The 14,871-nt window shown below is 39.5% G+C and overlaps 1 protein-coding gene across 1 annotated transcript in view; it reads right to left on the reverse strand.

The window, feature by feature from the left end:
• The window catches only part of clmna (calmin a), a 53,441-nt gene that overhangs the window by 8,218 nt on the left and 30,352 nt on the right, over positions 1-14,871 (reverse strand). Inside the window, exons 2-9 of the mRNA XM_062440958.1 lie at positions 12,684-12,745; positions 8,519-8,614; positions 8,298-8,381; positions 8,106-8,198; positions 5,134-5,330; positions 4,847-5,040; positions 3,797-3,879; positions 1,401-3,665 (exon numbers count right to left, since the gene is read on the reverse strand). Coding sequence (XP_062296942.1) covers positions 1,401-3,665; positions 3,797-3,879; positions 4,847-5,040; positions 5,134-5,330; positions 8,106-8,198; positions 8,298-8,381; positions 8,519-8,614; positions 12,684-12,745 — 3,074 coding nt within the window. The remainder of the gene's footprint in view (positions 1-1,400; positions 3,666-3,796; positions 3,880-4,846; positions 5,041-5,133; positions 5,331-8,105; positions 8,199-8,297; positions 8,382-8,518; positions 8,615-12,683; positions 12,746-14,871) is intronic.

The following is a 14,871-nucleotide window of genomic DNA, read 5'->3' on the forward strand; positions in this document are numbered from 1 at the left end:
AGAATATTGTGTTCAGTTCATATCTTCAAATGTAAAAGTAAGTTAATTTTTTAACCATTATCTATCACACTGTGACATCTTTAATGATCTTTAATGATGAGAGTATGTTATTTGAAAATGATGTGATTATACATAGTTATAATAGTTGAACATTCACACACACTTTTCAGGGAATATTTCATAATAACAGATAACTGTTATGAGCCAATCACATTGACAAGCTTTCAAAGAGCATCAGTGGAACAGAATGGTGTGACCAGATGAATGTCAGCAGGTCAGCTGCTTGTTAGGTGTAGAAGTGTGAAATGTCACAGTGCTTCATGTTCCTGTTCAGACAGATGGATCATTATACAATCACTCTCACAAACACACAAACACACACACACACACACACACACACACACACACACTCTGAAGGCAGTGTATTCCAAGATGCCACATATACACTGACAGAAAAAATATAACACTATCCTCAAAAGTAACAGAATTTTGTAGATTCAACCTCATCATTCTAGCCCCTTTACCCCTTTGATATCTATTACATATGTGACTATGTGACTGTTTCCACTGGCTACCAGGATAGGAAACAGTTACAACCTGGGAAACAGATTAAAAAATCTTTTTTATCATTCAGCGGATAAGATATTTTGACCCAAATGTATTCTAGTATGTAAGAGGCTCAGATGAAACTAGTTTGCATCTATAGTGTGTTGAGTTTCTTAGCATGCTAACATGTTCTACTTAGCACTACACACAAAGTACAGCTGGGGATGTATAATCATAAGTCTTAATTCACCCCCAAAACTTAACAACTAATCATTTTACCAGAAATACCTGTAAAGGTAGGAGAAAGTCTGCAGACTGTAGCTTAAATACAGGTATAGTTCAATGGGATATCAAGAGTGAAGTTTCCAGCCTCTCGCTCTTCTTCAGACTGTAAATGTGGCCTCTGCCTTTAGAGATTTAGTTCTTTTGTCCAGCACCTGTTTTTTTATTCCAGATGTGCGCGTCTACTACACAACTTTTTTTACCAGGACTACCTGAACCATGACAGTCTGTACTGGTTAAGATTAATCGATCGACAGAAAGTTAATCACCCAACTATGTTTGAGTTGTTTTGAGTCAGCTTTTAATAAAAAGGGGAAAATAAAGTTTCCAGCTTGTTAAATCTAAATATTCTGTGGTGTCTTTAATCCTCTATGACAGTACATTGAATATCTTTGGATGGTGGACTTTTGGTCAGGACAAAACAAGAAACTTAAGGTGACATCTTGGGAACATTTTTCAGTTTTCTGACATTTTACAGACCAAACAACTAATCGATTAACCAAGAAAAATACCAACAGATTTATCAATGATGATAATGTTACATTAGTTGCAGCCCTAGTCAAGATATTTACCTCGTCCTGTTCTTGTAATAAATCTCCTCCATTCCTGATGTCCTCCTCCGGCAGGTTAAGAGGTTGGTCTTCTGGCAGAGTCTCTGAAGCTGGTGCTGGCTGGAGAGCAGATACACTCAAAACAGAGGGCCAGCTCTGCATCTCATTATCAGGTGGCTCTGTAAACATGGGCTCCTCTTTGTCAGGGTAGAACAGATCCATGGGCTCCATAAGATCACCGACCAGATCCTCTGTGGGAGAACTTCGGTCAAAGTCTGTATAAAACAAATCCATGTCTCTGGACGAACCAATTTGTTCAAAACACAAAGCCCCCATCTTACCATTGGGCTGTATGTTCTCTGGATCTGTGTTCTGCTGTGTAGTGGCTGGAATGGTTTCTTCCATTTTATCTTGGTGATCATCAGGTGGATAAGTTGAATCTATGTCCTGCTCAGTATTCACAAGATTAGTTTCAGCATCTGTAGAAGACTGACCAATCAAGTCCTTGTCAGTATCACCTGTCTGAGAGTTACGGTGAGGAGGTTCCTGTTTGTCTTCACTTATTTCCATGTCATCTATTGTCTCTGACCCAGATATGTGTGTGTTTGAAGAATTCCTGATGTCGTGTTCATCTGTATCATCCAAATGCCTGTCTGTAATTTGCTTCAAAGTTGTTGCTTTTTCTGATATCAGGGAGGAAGCAATCTCAGCAAGGTTGCTAGCACCTTCTTCATTGGAATCACAGGCCAGTTCATCAGGATATTCAGCACTGTTGACATCTGTCCCAGTTCCCTTACTTCCATGTGCCTCTGTTTGGGGTACATCTTCATCCCCAGCATGATCTTGTCCTTCTGGGCCAGATTTTTCCTCTTCATCCTGTTCTTCTGGCTCACTGGAAATGGATATGAGAGGAATATTTATGCCCATGCATGGGTCAGAACTTGGTATTGATCCTCCACCTTGATTGGTTGAATGTGAGTCACAAGTCTCTGTGCTTATCTTTTCTTGGGGATCTGGGTAGCCTCTTAGAACTTCTTCACTTGCTTCACTTTGTATTTCTTTTACCCCCTCATGCTTTTCCTTTACAATCTCTGACTCATCTTTTGACTTCTCTTTTTCATCCTCTAAAGAAGAATCTGTTTTCTGACATTCAGTTTCCACTTCAACCTCTTCAGGATTATTTCTCTCAGTTTGACCATTAAATAGTCCTTCACAGTTCTGTGCATCCATGTCCACAGCTTCCTTTAAACCTTCAGGTTCTTTGTGGGTACTTGCTTCAGGAGGTGGTAGTTCAGTGTTGGAGCTGGGCTGGGATTGGTTAGTTTGATCAGTTTCAATGAGATCTCCAACAGTAGAATTGGCCAGTTCTTCTGCATCACAGAGTCCAAAAGAAGGTTCTTGCTCTGCGGGCACTTCGTCTTTTTGAGGCAGAATTGCAACCATCTGCTTAGAGTCTACTTCTTTTGTAACCTCAGCTTCATTCTGACCAGGCACCTGTTCAAGTGACAAGTCCTGCTCATGATTCTCAAGGTTTTCCTTTGTCTCTTTGACTTCTTGATTGTCCTCCTGATTTTTCTCAGTATGTCCTTGGTTCTTCTCCTGGGTGCTCTCCAATGAGCTCAATGAGTAAATCCCTTCATCGATGTATGACTCAGTAATCGACTGGTCATCGGAGACGCTATCCCCTATGGCAGGGACAAATCCTTCATCAAGATTGGTGACCTCCACGGGGGTGGCACGGTACACATCCCAGGCTGTTCCGCTGTCACACAGTGAACTGTCACTTCGACTCTCGCATAACTTCTCTGGCATTACTCCGAACTCACTGTCCACCCAGGAGTCCGGTGAGCTGATAGCTGAGTCACCCATTACTGACTCTGTGTTCACTAACTCTGGTACTGAAGAGCCAGTGGGTGAGTGAGTGTAAGACAGCTGTGGGGAGTTTGAGATTGAGTTGGGTAAGACCTCACTGTCAGGTTCATTGGGGTCTTCTACCACACTACTGGAGTTGTCAGCCATGTGGGGGGAATCCATTAAGAATTCTTCGGTAGACCACGAGCGAGATGCAGCCGGTCTGAAGCGGGGTGACAAGATCCCTCTGTCCTCTGACACAGAGGAAATTAAGATTTTGGGCGGGGGTTGGGAAGAGTCCTTCTCGAACATGATGGACCTCTCTTTCACTCGGCTTCGGCAGGCTCCATTCCTCGTGTGGTGGAAGTCAGGGTCACGGTAGTTGAGACCACCCATAGAAACGCTTCGTTCAATCAGCTTGCAGGGCTTCTCCGGCTGAGAGGGAAACAAAGAAGAAGAAGAAGAAGAATGCAGACATCGATCAGGGCTCAACTTCAGAAGTGTGTATTCGGTCAAAATCTGATGTAAGACTCATAAAATCATGCACTGTATGTAGGGACTTGTACCTCCTCTATTCCAGGGAAGTGCTCCAGGAACTGTGCCACATACGTCATGATGGATTGCTCATCTGGTGTATTGATCATCACGTCTGGGCAGATATAGAACAATTACCACAGTGGAATTTTACATAAAGGCTACCATGTCAATCACACCTCATCCTCCTCCTCCTAACATTCATAAGCCCCCTTTCAGAGTTGCACTTAATTATGCAAATGTCATGGCAAAATGGTAATTTTACACGTAGATCTTATGTCTGAATAAAACCATAAGCCACTTTTCTGTAAAACTCATGTCGGCAATCTTACAAGTTTGGCCTTGTTTACATTTCTGTGGCAGCTCCAACATGGCACAAGTCCAAGCTGAATTCTGTCACATTAACCCAAAAGCTACAGCAGCACAAGGCCAAAGAAACACACAGAGATATGTACATTATTGAGCAGCTGTCTCGTGTCAAGGGAGTTTGTATAAATGGGTTTTGCTTTTTTAACCTAATAATTCAGGGAAGTAGGAAAAAAATTCATCTGGAAACGGCATCAATCATCGTACAGTCTCCCTGCATTTTCATCCAGCCCAACTGCTAACAGTATGAATATCCAGCAACATATTTTATATCCATGAAAGCAAACAGGAATTAAATGAGAGTCACAACCTAATGACTGGTCCAATCCTGGTCCAATATTTAACTAACACATTTGATATGGAAACATGAAGCTTCCATTGTACATACACTTAAGAGTGGACAGGGAAAATCTTCTCAGTTAAACTTCTGGAATGAATAGATTTGCATATGAATAGGTTATAGAATTTTTAATGAGTGAGAAGAATATGTAATTTTAAGGATTTTACTGTGATAATTATACTTTTTTTGTGGGAAAACGTATCAAACACATTATTAAAAAACGCACCTTTCACTTTTGGTTTTCACCCTCATGCTTGGACTCACATATGATGGGAACATTATTTTATGACAGCATTTTATTTGAGCAGGGTAAATACTGTTCTACCTTGATTGTTATATTCAGATTACAATGATGTGTCAGATATTTTCTTGTTACCCTCAGGCTCCAGGAGGCGTGCGATACCCAAGCTAAAGTGGGCTATTCTGAAGGCATCCTCCAGGTTCTCCCTGGCGCCCCTCAGCAGGGCCTTCCTCATGTCCACAAGGCTGCTATCAATGGACTTGATGACAGCCAGGAAGGCAAGACCACTTGTCCAACTCTTCCCAAAGTCCTTCACTGCCACACTGTACCTAAGACAATGAATAAACAGTGTCAATGTTATTTTTCAAGACTTGTAAGATTTAACGTAACAATCTTTATTGAACATGGCAGAGCACACTCACTTGCGTGTTCGCTTCTGCACCCACTGCAGCAGCTTCTTGATGGCCCTGCTGTGTTCTCGCATGGCCGCTGACGCTGACTGTCTCTCGTTTGACGGCGTGCTGCTGTTGGACGTGTCAGAGTCGGAGCTGGTGGGAATGGATGACAGGCTGGAGGAGGAGGGAAACTGGCTCCTGATGTTTCCAGTCAGCTCCTTAATCTGGCAGGAGACACAGAGTTTGATTATATTCCCCACACTGGCCTGGAGTTGACTGTCCAACAGCTCAATTCTTGAATAAAAGCTGGTATTAAACCAGAGGGTCATTCGCTAATAAAGGCCAGGTTGTAATCCTTACCTGTAATCCTTAAGCCAAAAACTGCTTTGTGGGTATCACTCATTCTGTTCATGTTCAGTGCATAAGGTTGTATTTAGAATCTATTATATCCCAGGTATAAAATCAAATCCATGCCAGCTTAAAATTCCATCTAAGGACAATACAAAAGTGAAAAGCCCAGCTAGTAACAGGATTTATTATATAATGGTTATCATGGTAACCATGACACACCGTGTACACATTTCATCTGCTGTCCTCCACAGTTATGATGTAATCAAAACCCTCAAACACTCAGAGGATATGTCCAGTCTTGAATCTGTGGTTGGACTTTACAGATGGGATTAAAGGGGCAGTCTAACTATTTTATTAAAAGATAAGTTAAGTCATCATGGGGAGTATATTACTCAGGCTGTGAGAACAGATGTGAAATGTTCTCTGTGGCTTCTGTGGGAGCTTTTCTAAAGTCTGAGAAAATAACCCTGATGATGTCATCAAGATTCAGAGTCACATTTATAAAAAGAAACCTGTGTTATAACCTGGAGGTATCACTGAATGAGGGTCCAATGAAAAGAGGCTGTTGGTTTTTATTATGTGAAATGTAGGAGCCAGTGTTGTGGGAGTTTGACCTTTACCAGGGACTAAAAAATCAGGACATATCAGCCTATGCAGCACAGATTGCAACTTTATTTAAAAGCTGATCCACTTTTCTTTTTTAAGGAGGGTCAATTACTTATTAGTGAGAAAGATGAACCACTGTGTAATAGACAATCATGCAAACTAGTGGCTTACTTTATTAGCTTTAGTGAGGTCATTTCACTGGTGGATTATGTTTTTGGATTAGGGTTGCTATGAGTAGTCAATTAATTGATTACTGCATCAACATGAAAATTATTGGCAATTATTTTAATAACTGAATAACCATGTAAGTCAGTTGGCAAGTAAATGATAAACCAATAGTTGCTGGTTCCTAACTGTCATTTCTCTGTTTGATGTGATTGTAAAATAAGTATTATTGTGTTTTAGGTAGTGGAATAGTGATGGACATATTTCAGTTTTCTGATATTTTATAGACCAAACAATTCATAGAGAAAATAATCAGTGGATAAATCAATAATGAAAATAATTGTTGGTTACAGCCCTACTTTGAACAGGAATATACGTAATATCAATAATGATAATAAGACTTTACACACAGACTGCTGAAAAATAAAGGAGGTATACTGTCATGCTGGTAGAAACCACTCCCATCAGGATAGAAATGTTTCATCATAGGATAAAGGTGATCAGTCACAACTACTGTGTATTGATTTGCAGTGACCCTTCCAGGGGACAAGTGGACCCAAACCTCACCAGCAAAACCACCAGACCCCTCAATGTAGGGGTCAAGCATTCACACCTGTACTGGTTTTTCCTTTAACATGTGACCAGTCATCATATACAGACCCTTTCCGAAAAATTAGAATATCATGGAAAAGTTGTTGAAGTTCCAATACAATTCCATTCAAAAAGTTTCATAGATTATAGATTCAGGGCCCACAATTTAAACAATTTCAAGTATTTATTTGTTTATTTTTTACATAATTTGGGCTTCCAGCTCATAAAACCCACGAAAACAGGAATTCAAAAAAATTGATTACTGTGAAGAAATCAGCCCACATTTTGCAGACCATGAATGTTTTAAACTGAGTGTCACACACTAATCATCTACTAAACTCAAAGCACCTGCACAGGTTTCCCCAGGTGTCATTAAATTGCTTCAGTTTGGTTCAATTGTCTCAGTTCGGTTCAATATGGGGAAGACTGCAGACATGACAACTGGCCAGAAGACCATCATTGATACCCTCCATAGGATGGGTAAGCCACAAAAGTTCATAGCTAAGGAGGCTGGCTCCTGTTTTCGTGGGTTTTATGAGCTGGAAGCCCAAATTATGTAAAAATAAACAAATAAATACTTGAAATCGTTTAAATTGTGGGCCCTGAATCTATAAAAGTTTAACTTTTTGAATGGAATTATGGAAATTAAACAACTGATGATGATATTCAAATTTTTTGGAAAGGGTCTGTATATATCACATCTCCATAGAAAATAATGTATGCAATTCAATTAGCTTAACAAAGATGAAAAGTATTGGTGTTTTATTATTATTTTTCAAATGTTTATACAAAAACCTAATAACAACCTAATAAGTTAAGATTGTGTCAAACTATTGTTCTCAGAGTCAGTAATGAATTTTCGCTAAAGTCAGCGTCAGCAGGGGAACTGGTCAATACTCTGAGGCCATCAAAGAAGCTCAGTGAATCCTGTTCATCATTAACATTTATCCCAGCTCAGACCTGCAAGTTCAGACAGCTTCACACAGAATGAGAGGACAGTCTGAGTGAACTGTGGAGATAATTGTTTCCTCATGGTGTCTGTCCAAAGCACTGAACCGCAGTGTGGATTACATAAACTACAAGGCGAGCTGCACTTTGATGGACTTCAGTGAATGGAAAGTGCACAGGCTGTGAAGCAGACACTTTATTGTTACACTTGACCTCATTTGAGCGAGAAGAGAGGCGGAGGAAAAGGAGGGTGGATGGAAACTCACGGTACAGATAAGAGTGGATGAAGAGGTTTTAAATAAGAGTATGGATTTTTTTTTTTTTTAGAGTGTAATTACCTGGAAGAAGAGGATGATGTTCCAGATGAGTCCCAGGATGATGGAGGAGTTTCCATCAGCAACATCAACAGCATCTATACTGACCAGCTTTACCTGAAGACACAGCAGCACACACACATCCTGTATGTGTAAACACTTCAGCCATATAACATACGTACACTGTCTTCATGCTTATGTGCAGTGATTACTCACGTTTCTCTCCTCAAGGAAAGACAAGACCTTGGCGATGTTGTTGAGTCTGAAAATACGATGGGAGGACTTCTTGAAGCCATGAAGCTGCAAGATGATTCAGAATGAGAAAAATATGATCAAACAGTATAAAACCTGCCTGTACGAGCACAACTCTTACTACGAGTACTGCTAATGTGATTATTATACACAACATTGTATACTGTGTAAAAACAGAGTCTGACCAGCTTGCATCCAGAGAGCTCCTCCAGCAGGGCCATGAGGATGCGTCCATCCTGGATGTCCCGGAAAAGGTCGTGGACCTCGATGGGTGGGTCACACTTAGAATGGAGGGAAAGAAAGAGGAAAGGTAGTATTAGACATTACTGTAAACGCCTTTTCACCCTGATTGGTTTTATACCTTTGCGTTTTAATAATTTGCTTTAAAAGTTCAGGTCCCACAGATCTGTCTGAAACCATGTGTGTAATGACCACTAGGGGCAGCAAACTGTCAGAAACATGAAGAAAAGCAGCATGTATTCATTTGTTTAAAGTGTAGTCAAACAAACAGTGAGCTGAGAGGATTCATGTTGTTTTAATATAGATTATTAAAGGCACGGTCACATCACAAAGTAGCACTGCAAACTTCATCCACATAATAGACTGTGCCTGCAGCTATTCATGAGGCCAGAGTCAGTCACAATAACACTCCTTGCTTCTTTCTATTACCTCTGTACTGAGCCATTTTCTCCACCCAAAGTATTTTTCATTTTCATTTCAGTCCAGTAGACATCGTGAAGCTTGTTAGCCGGGTCTTTATTCAAAAGATATATTTGTACCATTGACTACTATCTCATAACTGCCTGCAAACCATTCCTGTTAAACAGTTTATACTGTGACAGATGAAGTCAAGTATAAGTAGACACTACTAAAACACTACAATGGCTTTCTTTTGATTTGAAAATGTTATTTCGAATGTGTGGGGGGAAAAAAATGGTCATAGTGAAAACAATAACCTTACAACCTTACACATAACAGTAAGCATAACACAATGCAAGATTGTCAACCACATCCGAAAAGGAGTGGGAAGAAGTAAACACTTATTAAATCCCATCCTTTCTCCATAAATCAATGATTGCTAGAATAACAGCTCCATATATGGATCTCAACAATAATTATTTCCTGCACTTATACAAATCATTTAATTACTAATTAATACCATTATACAATATATTTCTAATATTGGGTTCTTTCTTTGTACCATCAAAGGTCAGCGAATGAAAAGAAGAAAGGGAGAAAATGTAATATGCATATGCACCAACTTAAGTCTTTATCATATTCAACAGCCTACATACATGCATAATAAGGTAACTACAGAATGGAAATGAACTGAATGGCTATTGTTGAACAGAAAAGCAGTTAATGCTGGGGTCAAATATCATGAGCATCAATACATTTAAATTCAGAATAACAGAACAGCTCAGACTTCTAATGACACAAAATAAGCAATCTGAAGGTTTTGGGTTTGGTTAGCCTCTGACTACTCACTCATTCATCATTCATTTGAATGAATTCATAATTGATAGATTTATGAATATAATCATTACCAGCAGTGCTACTTCAGATAATACTGAGCAGTGCTGGCTGTGCTCTGAGCTGATTTGTAATCAAAACCTCATGAATCACTTACAGCTTCTATGATGATTAGCAAATTGTGGTTGGTTATATTATGATGGGAGGTAATACATTTGAAGATTGTATACAATCTGTTCTGCACAAAAACAATAATAAAGTTACATTAATAAAAATATAAATGCAAGTAAATAAATAAATATGAATAGCACCAATTCATCACTGTGGATGGTGCTGGACAGCCCTCATTTCAACTCTTGTCTCTCAAAAATTCAACACAACCACTTTCAAAATAAACAGTGGAATAAAATAAACCATGTGTTAAAGCATAAACTATTTTATCTTTATCTCTACAGATCAGTCAGTGACCCACAGCATGCTGAGGCTCAGCTACCATGTGATCATTACTAACTCAGGCATTTGTTGGACTTGTCTGAACACGGTGAACTGTGGCAGCGGTCGGGGTAAAGTGACTGGAACTTTCCAAAGATGACAGAAGACAAATGTATGATTGTCAATTAGTGGGTCAGAGATTTGATGCGGGGCCAAAGAGCGAGTAAGAGAAGAGAGGCTCATTGTGTGACACGAGACAAAAGGCTTGATGAGACGTTCAGACTCCTGGCTCACTCTGACTCAGCCATGACAGGCAGAAGCCAAACACAGAGTCTCAGGAGTGAAACTAGGGACAGTGAGGTAAGACTCTGCTGGAGCTCTCTGGGTCTGAATGTACAGGTGACTGTAGCAGGTAGAGAAAAAGGAAGAGAACGCTGCTTTTAGAGGTATGGGTTTGATATGAAGCATGACTAGAGTCACCTAAAAGAAGGGGGGGGGGCAGACACTCACTTTTACACTTTCACTTTGATTTGCTCTTTAAAAGATTGTCATTTTACTTTCCAGCCAGAGAAGAGAGGAGTTGATGAAAATATTGATGTTCTCTGAGTGCCTGTAGTTGTTACTGTGCACTTAGAGCATCAATCCTAGTTTTGCCTCTCAGGCTACATACAGGCTGTCCTACCTGGTGCAGGTTGGGAGGAACCTGCAGACCCTGCTGTGGGCGGAAGAAATATTCATCTTCACTGCTCATTTTTTGGGTAAAACTTGAATAGAATTCATTGAATGTTTACTTGTATTTACAGGTAATACTCTTCTTAGAATGTGCTAGAATCTAACATCAGTGCACTTTGTGACAAAGATACATTATTATTAAGTCTTGGATCTCCATCAAGTAAACTAAACACGGTTAAAGTAAAGTTAGTGCATTAACAATACAGAGGTTCACATTATTTTCTTATTCATTTTGTTATACTGTCATTATGGATTTTTTCCTTATATACTTCTGGAATTAAAATTGCACCTCTTACACCACATACATTATATATATATATATATATATATATATATATATATATATATATATATATATATATATATATATATATTTTTTTTTTTTTTTTTTTTTTTTTTTAATGTTGTCATTCTTTATGCCAAATGTTTTATTCATAAACAGAAATTCTCCTAAAATTGCACCTTGCACCAACTATATCTCATTTATGAGTTAAGAAATACATGTATAATTATATGCATACATGACTAAATACATAAATAAATAAATGCTGATTTTTTTTTTTTTTTTTGCCAAACTTGTCCATTTTAAATGTACAGACCCTTTCCAAAAAATTAGAATATCATGGAAAAGTTGTTTAATTTCCATAATTCCATTCAAAAAGTTAAACTTTCATAGATTATAGATTCAGGGCCCACAATTTAAACAATTTCAAGTATTTATTTATTTATTTTTACATAATTTGGGCTTCCAGCTCATAAAACCCACGAAAACAGGAATTCAAAAAATTAGAATACTGTGAAGAAATCAGCCCAAATTTTGCAGGGCATGAATGTTTTAAACTGAGTGTCACACACGAATCATCTACTAAACTCAAAACACCTGCACAGGTTTCCCCAGGTGTCATTAAATTGCTTCAGTTTTGTTCAATTGTCTCAGTTGGGTTCAATATGGGGAAGACTGCAGACATGACAACTGGCCAGAAGACCATCATTGATACCCTCCATAGGATGGGTAAGCCACAAAAGTTCATAGCTAAGGAGGCTGGCTGTTCACAGAGTGCTGTGTCCAAGCATGTCAATGGAAAGTCTAGTGGAAGGGCAAAATGTGGCAGGAGAAGATGCACCAGCAAAAGAGATGACTGTGGGCTTCAGCGGATTATCAAATAGAGAAGATTCAAGAATCTGGTAGAGATCCAGAAAGAGTGGAATGAGCTTCAAAAACCACCACATTCAGACGCATCCGGGAGATGGGCTACAACTGTCGGGTTACTCGGGTCAAGCCACTTCTGAACCTGAGGCAACGTAGGAAGCGTCTCAACTGGGCCATGAGAAGAAGGACTGGACTGGGGGGCCTGACCAGACATGTAACATCACCAGTGTTCTCCCAGGTTAACACTTTACATCCTCATTAAAGTTTCATTGTGCACACATGCAGCTCCACACTCCTGCATGTATAATTCACGCAGTGATGGAGAGAGTGCAGCTGGTGTTTATGTGCAGCACGTGTCTCTGCTGCAGAGTAAAGCACATACAAGCTTCATGATAAACTGTGTGGTGAGGATGGAGCTATGCTGGGCTTTAAGGCTGAAGTGATGATAAAAGAAATAGTCTTATTGCACTCAGGTGGTGAATGAACGCTCAGTGAGCAGCTCTGTGTGGAAACCATGATTACACTTTCTCCTCTGATGTGTTTTCATGAAGCTCTGAACAAACCTTTTCTAAATGTAGGTTCATCCATCGTGTGAAGGTCCTCTTCTGAACCACCTCTCTCTCAACTGCAACACACAAACACAACAAAAACAATGTCAGTCATCATGAAACCAGAGCCAGAGTTCTAACAGAGAGAGAGAGGAGAAGCAACACCCTCAAAGGGATTTCATCATAGCAGAGGAACAGCACTGAGAAACACACACACACACTCATACACATACACATAAAGACACGCAGTCTCTTTTCCACTCTATTATCTATCATCTTTCTTGCTCTTATCTCAGATTAAACATCCTGATATAAGAATGAAATCTCAGAGAGCAATGATCAGATTTTGAGGACCGTTAATGAAATTAGACATCTCAACATCACATGTGATATTTACAGTAATGTCATATCTAGTTTCAAATCGTTCCAACTTGTAAATATGTTCACATCAACATCTCTAGCTATATCTATATCACCTATTTCTAATTATAACTGGGAAACTGATTTTTCTGAAAGCTTTGCTATATTTGACTTGCCACTTAATAATACAGAAATCCCTCGAGGCCATGGCTCAGTGTAATTAAACCCACATTTAACAGTTATAATGTCATTTTGTAATGCAGTATTTTAAACCTTCACATGACCGACTACTACCGATCACTGTAGCGTCTCTGAATCTCTCCCACATGTCGCGAACACTTACGGTCCCTGCACACCCACGCAGCTCTGATTATGCTGGAAAACGACATGGTTACATCATCACACTCTATGTACCAATTAGACTAATGAAGGTGTTTGTTGTCTCGCACTCACGGGAGCAACGACGCTGACAAACTGCGAGGGACATGTCAATCAAAATCACACCCACAGAGTCCCGAGGAGACGTCTAATCGGGTAAATACGTTACCTAGTCCTGACTTTCTGACTGATGCTGAAGTTCGTTTCATCTTTATGATCCTGACTTCATCTAATGCACAGTTAATGTTATGTTCTCAGCACGTTACAGGTCTTTTTATAAACATATGTCACAAATTAAGCGCACAGAAATGCTATAAATTTAGCTTTAAAAGAATAAAAATGTACTCATGTCTAGTTTTATGTGTGTGAATGGTTAGTTTCCCTCCTGATGAGCAGGTTGGCACCCTGTGTGGTAGCTCCTGTCATCAGTGTATGAATGTGTGTGAATGGGTGAATGTGACATGTAGTGTAAAAGTGCTTTGAGTGGTCAAAAACTAAAACATTAGAAAGGTGCTATTTAAGTACAGTCCATTTACCATTTACTTTCGTCAACATATGATGGTCTGTCAGACCTTTGCGGCGGTTCTACTTTTCCCAGACATGGACAGGATTTTTCTTTATCTTTTTTGAACAAAAATTGAACTTTATTTCCCCCTTGCCTTGATAACGACATCTGGACTCAGAATATGAGTAAACGGGTCCTTATTTGTTTCATTTTGTTGTTACATTAAAATATTGTTAAAGCATTGTTGCAAAGTAGAAGCTGCAGAAAATTGTTTATTTTTATTCCAATGCAGCTTAAGACAGTTATTGGTGTGTGGTGATTAATAAACTATTTTGTTGAGTAACTGCACTGTAAGGTCCATTTGGTATTATTATGATTAAGAATGCTTCATTTTCACTGTTTCTACAAAAAATTGAAATTTCAAATTTCAAACAGGTGTCATATCGTATCGATATCGAGATATATTTGGCTTTAATACTGAGATGTGATAATTTGACCATATCATGCAGCCATAGTTCATTTTACCAAGAGTTTCGCAGATTGAGACGTGTTATAGATTGGGGGGGGGGCTTTGCAGCATGTTGGTGTTGACTTGTTTATGTTGGAAAATTCCACTCATGTCTCAGCCCTCCTTTATTACCCTGAGTCCAGACTGCACCAGAGCTAAGACAGCAGACGTATGGGGGCGAATGGCAACGAGAGAGAGGTTGGGAGGAGCTCTGGAGGGTTACCATGGCAGCAAAGTCAGCTGTTATTCATCTTTATGTCCAGTGTGACTCACTGGAGGCACCGGGGATAACTGTGCCTCGTGCACACCGAGGGTAATGAGAGCTGAGGCTGCTGTAATAATATTGATTTCTGGAGGCAGGGCTGCTTCACTGTGGCCTGATGGGTAGAGACAGATACATGGGAGGAAAATGTCCCTTTACATCATGGAGGGGGTCAAAGTTAGTGTCTGTA

This window comes from Scomber scombrus, chromosome 19 (assembly GCF_963691925.1).
Source record: "Scomber scombrus chromosome 19, fScoSco1.1, whole genome shotgun sequence".
NCBI classification, from domain to species: Eukaryota; Metazoa; Chordata; class Actinopteri; order Scombriformes; family Scombridae; genus Scomber; species Scomber scombrus.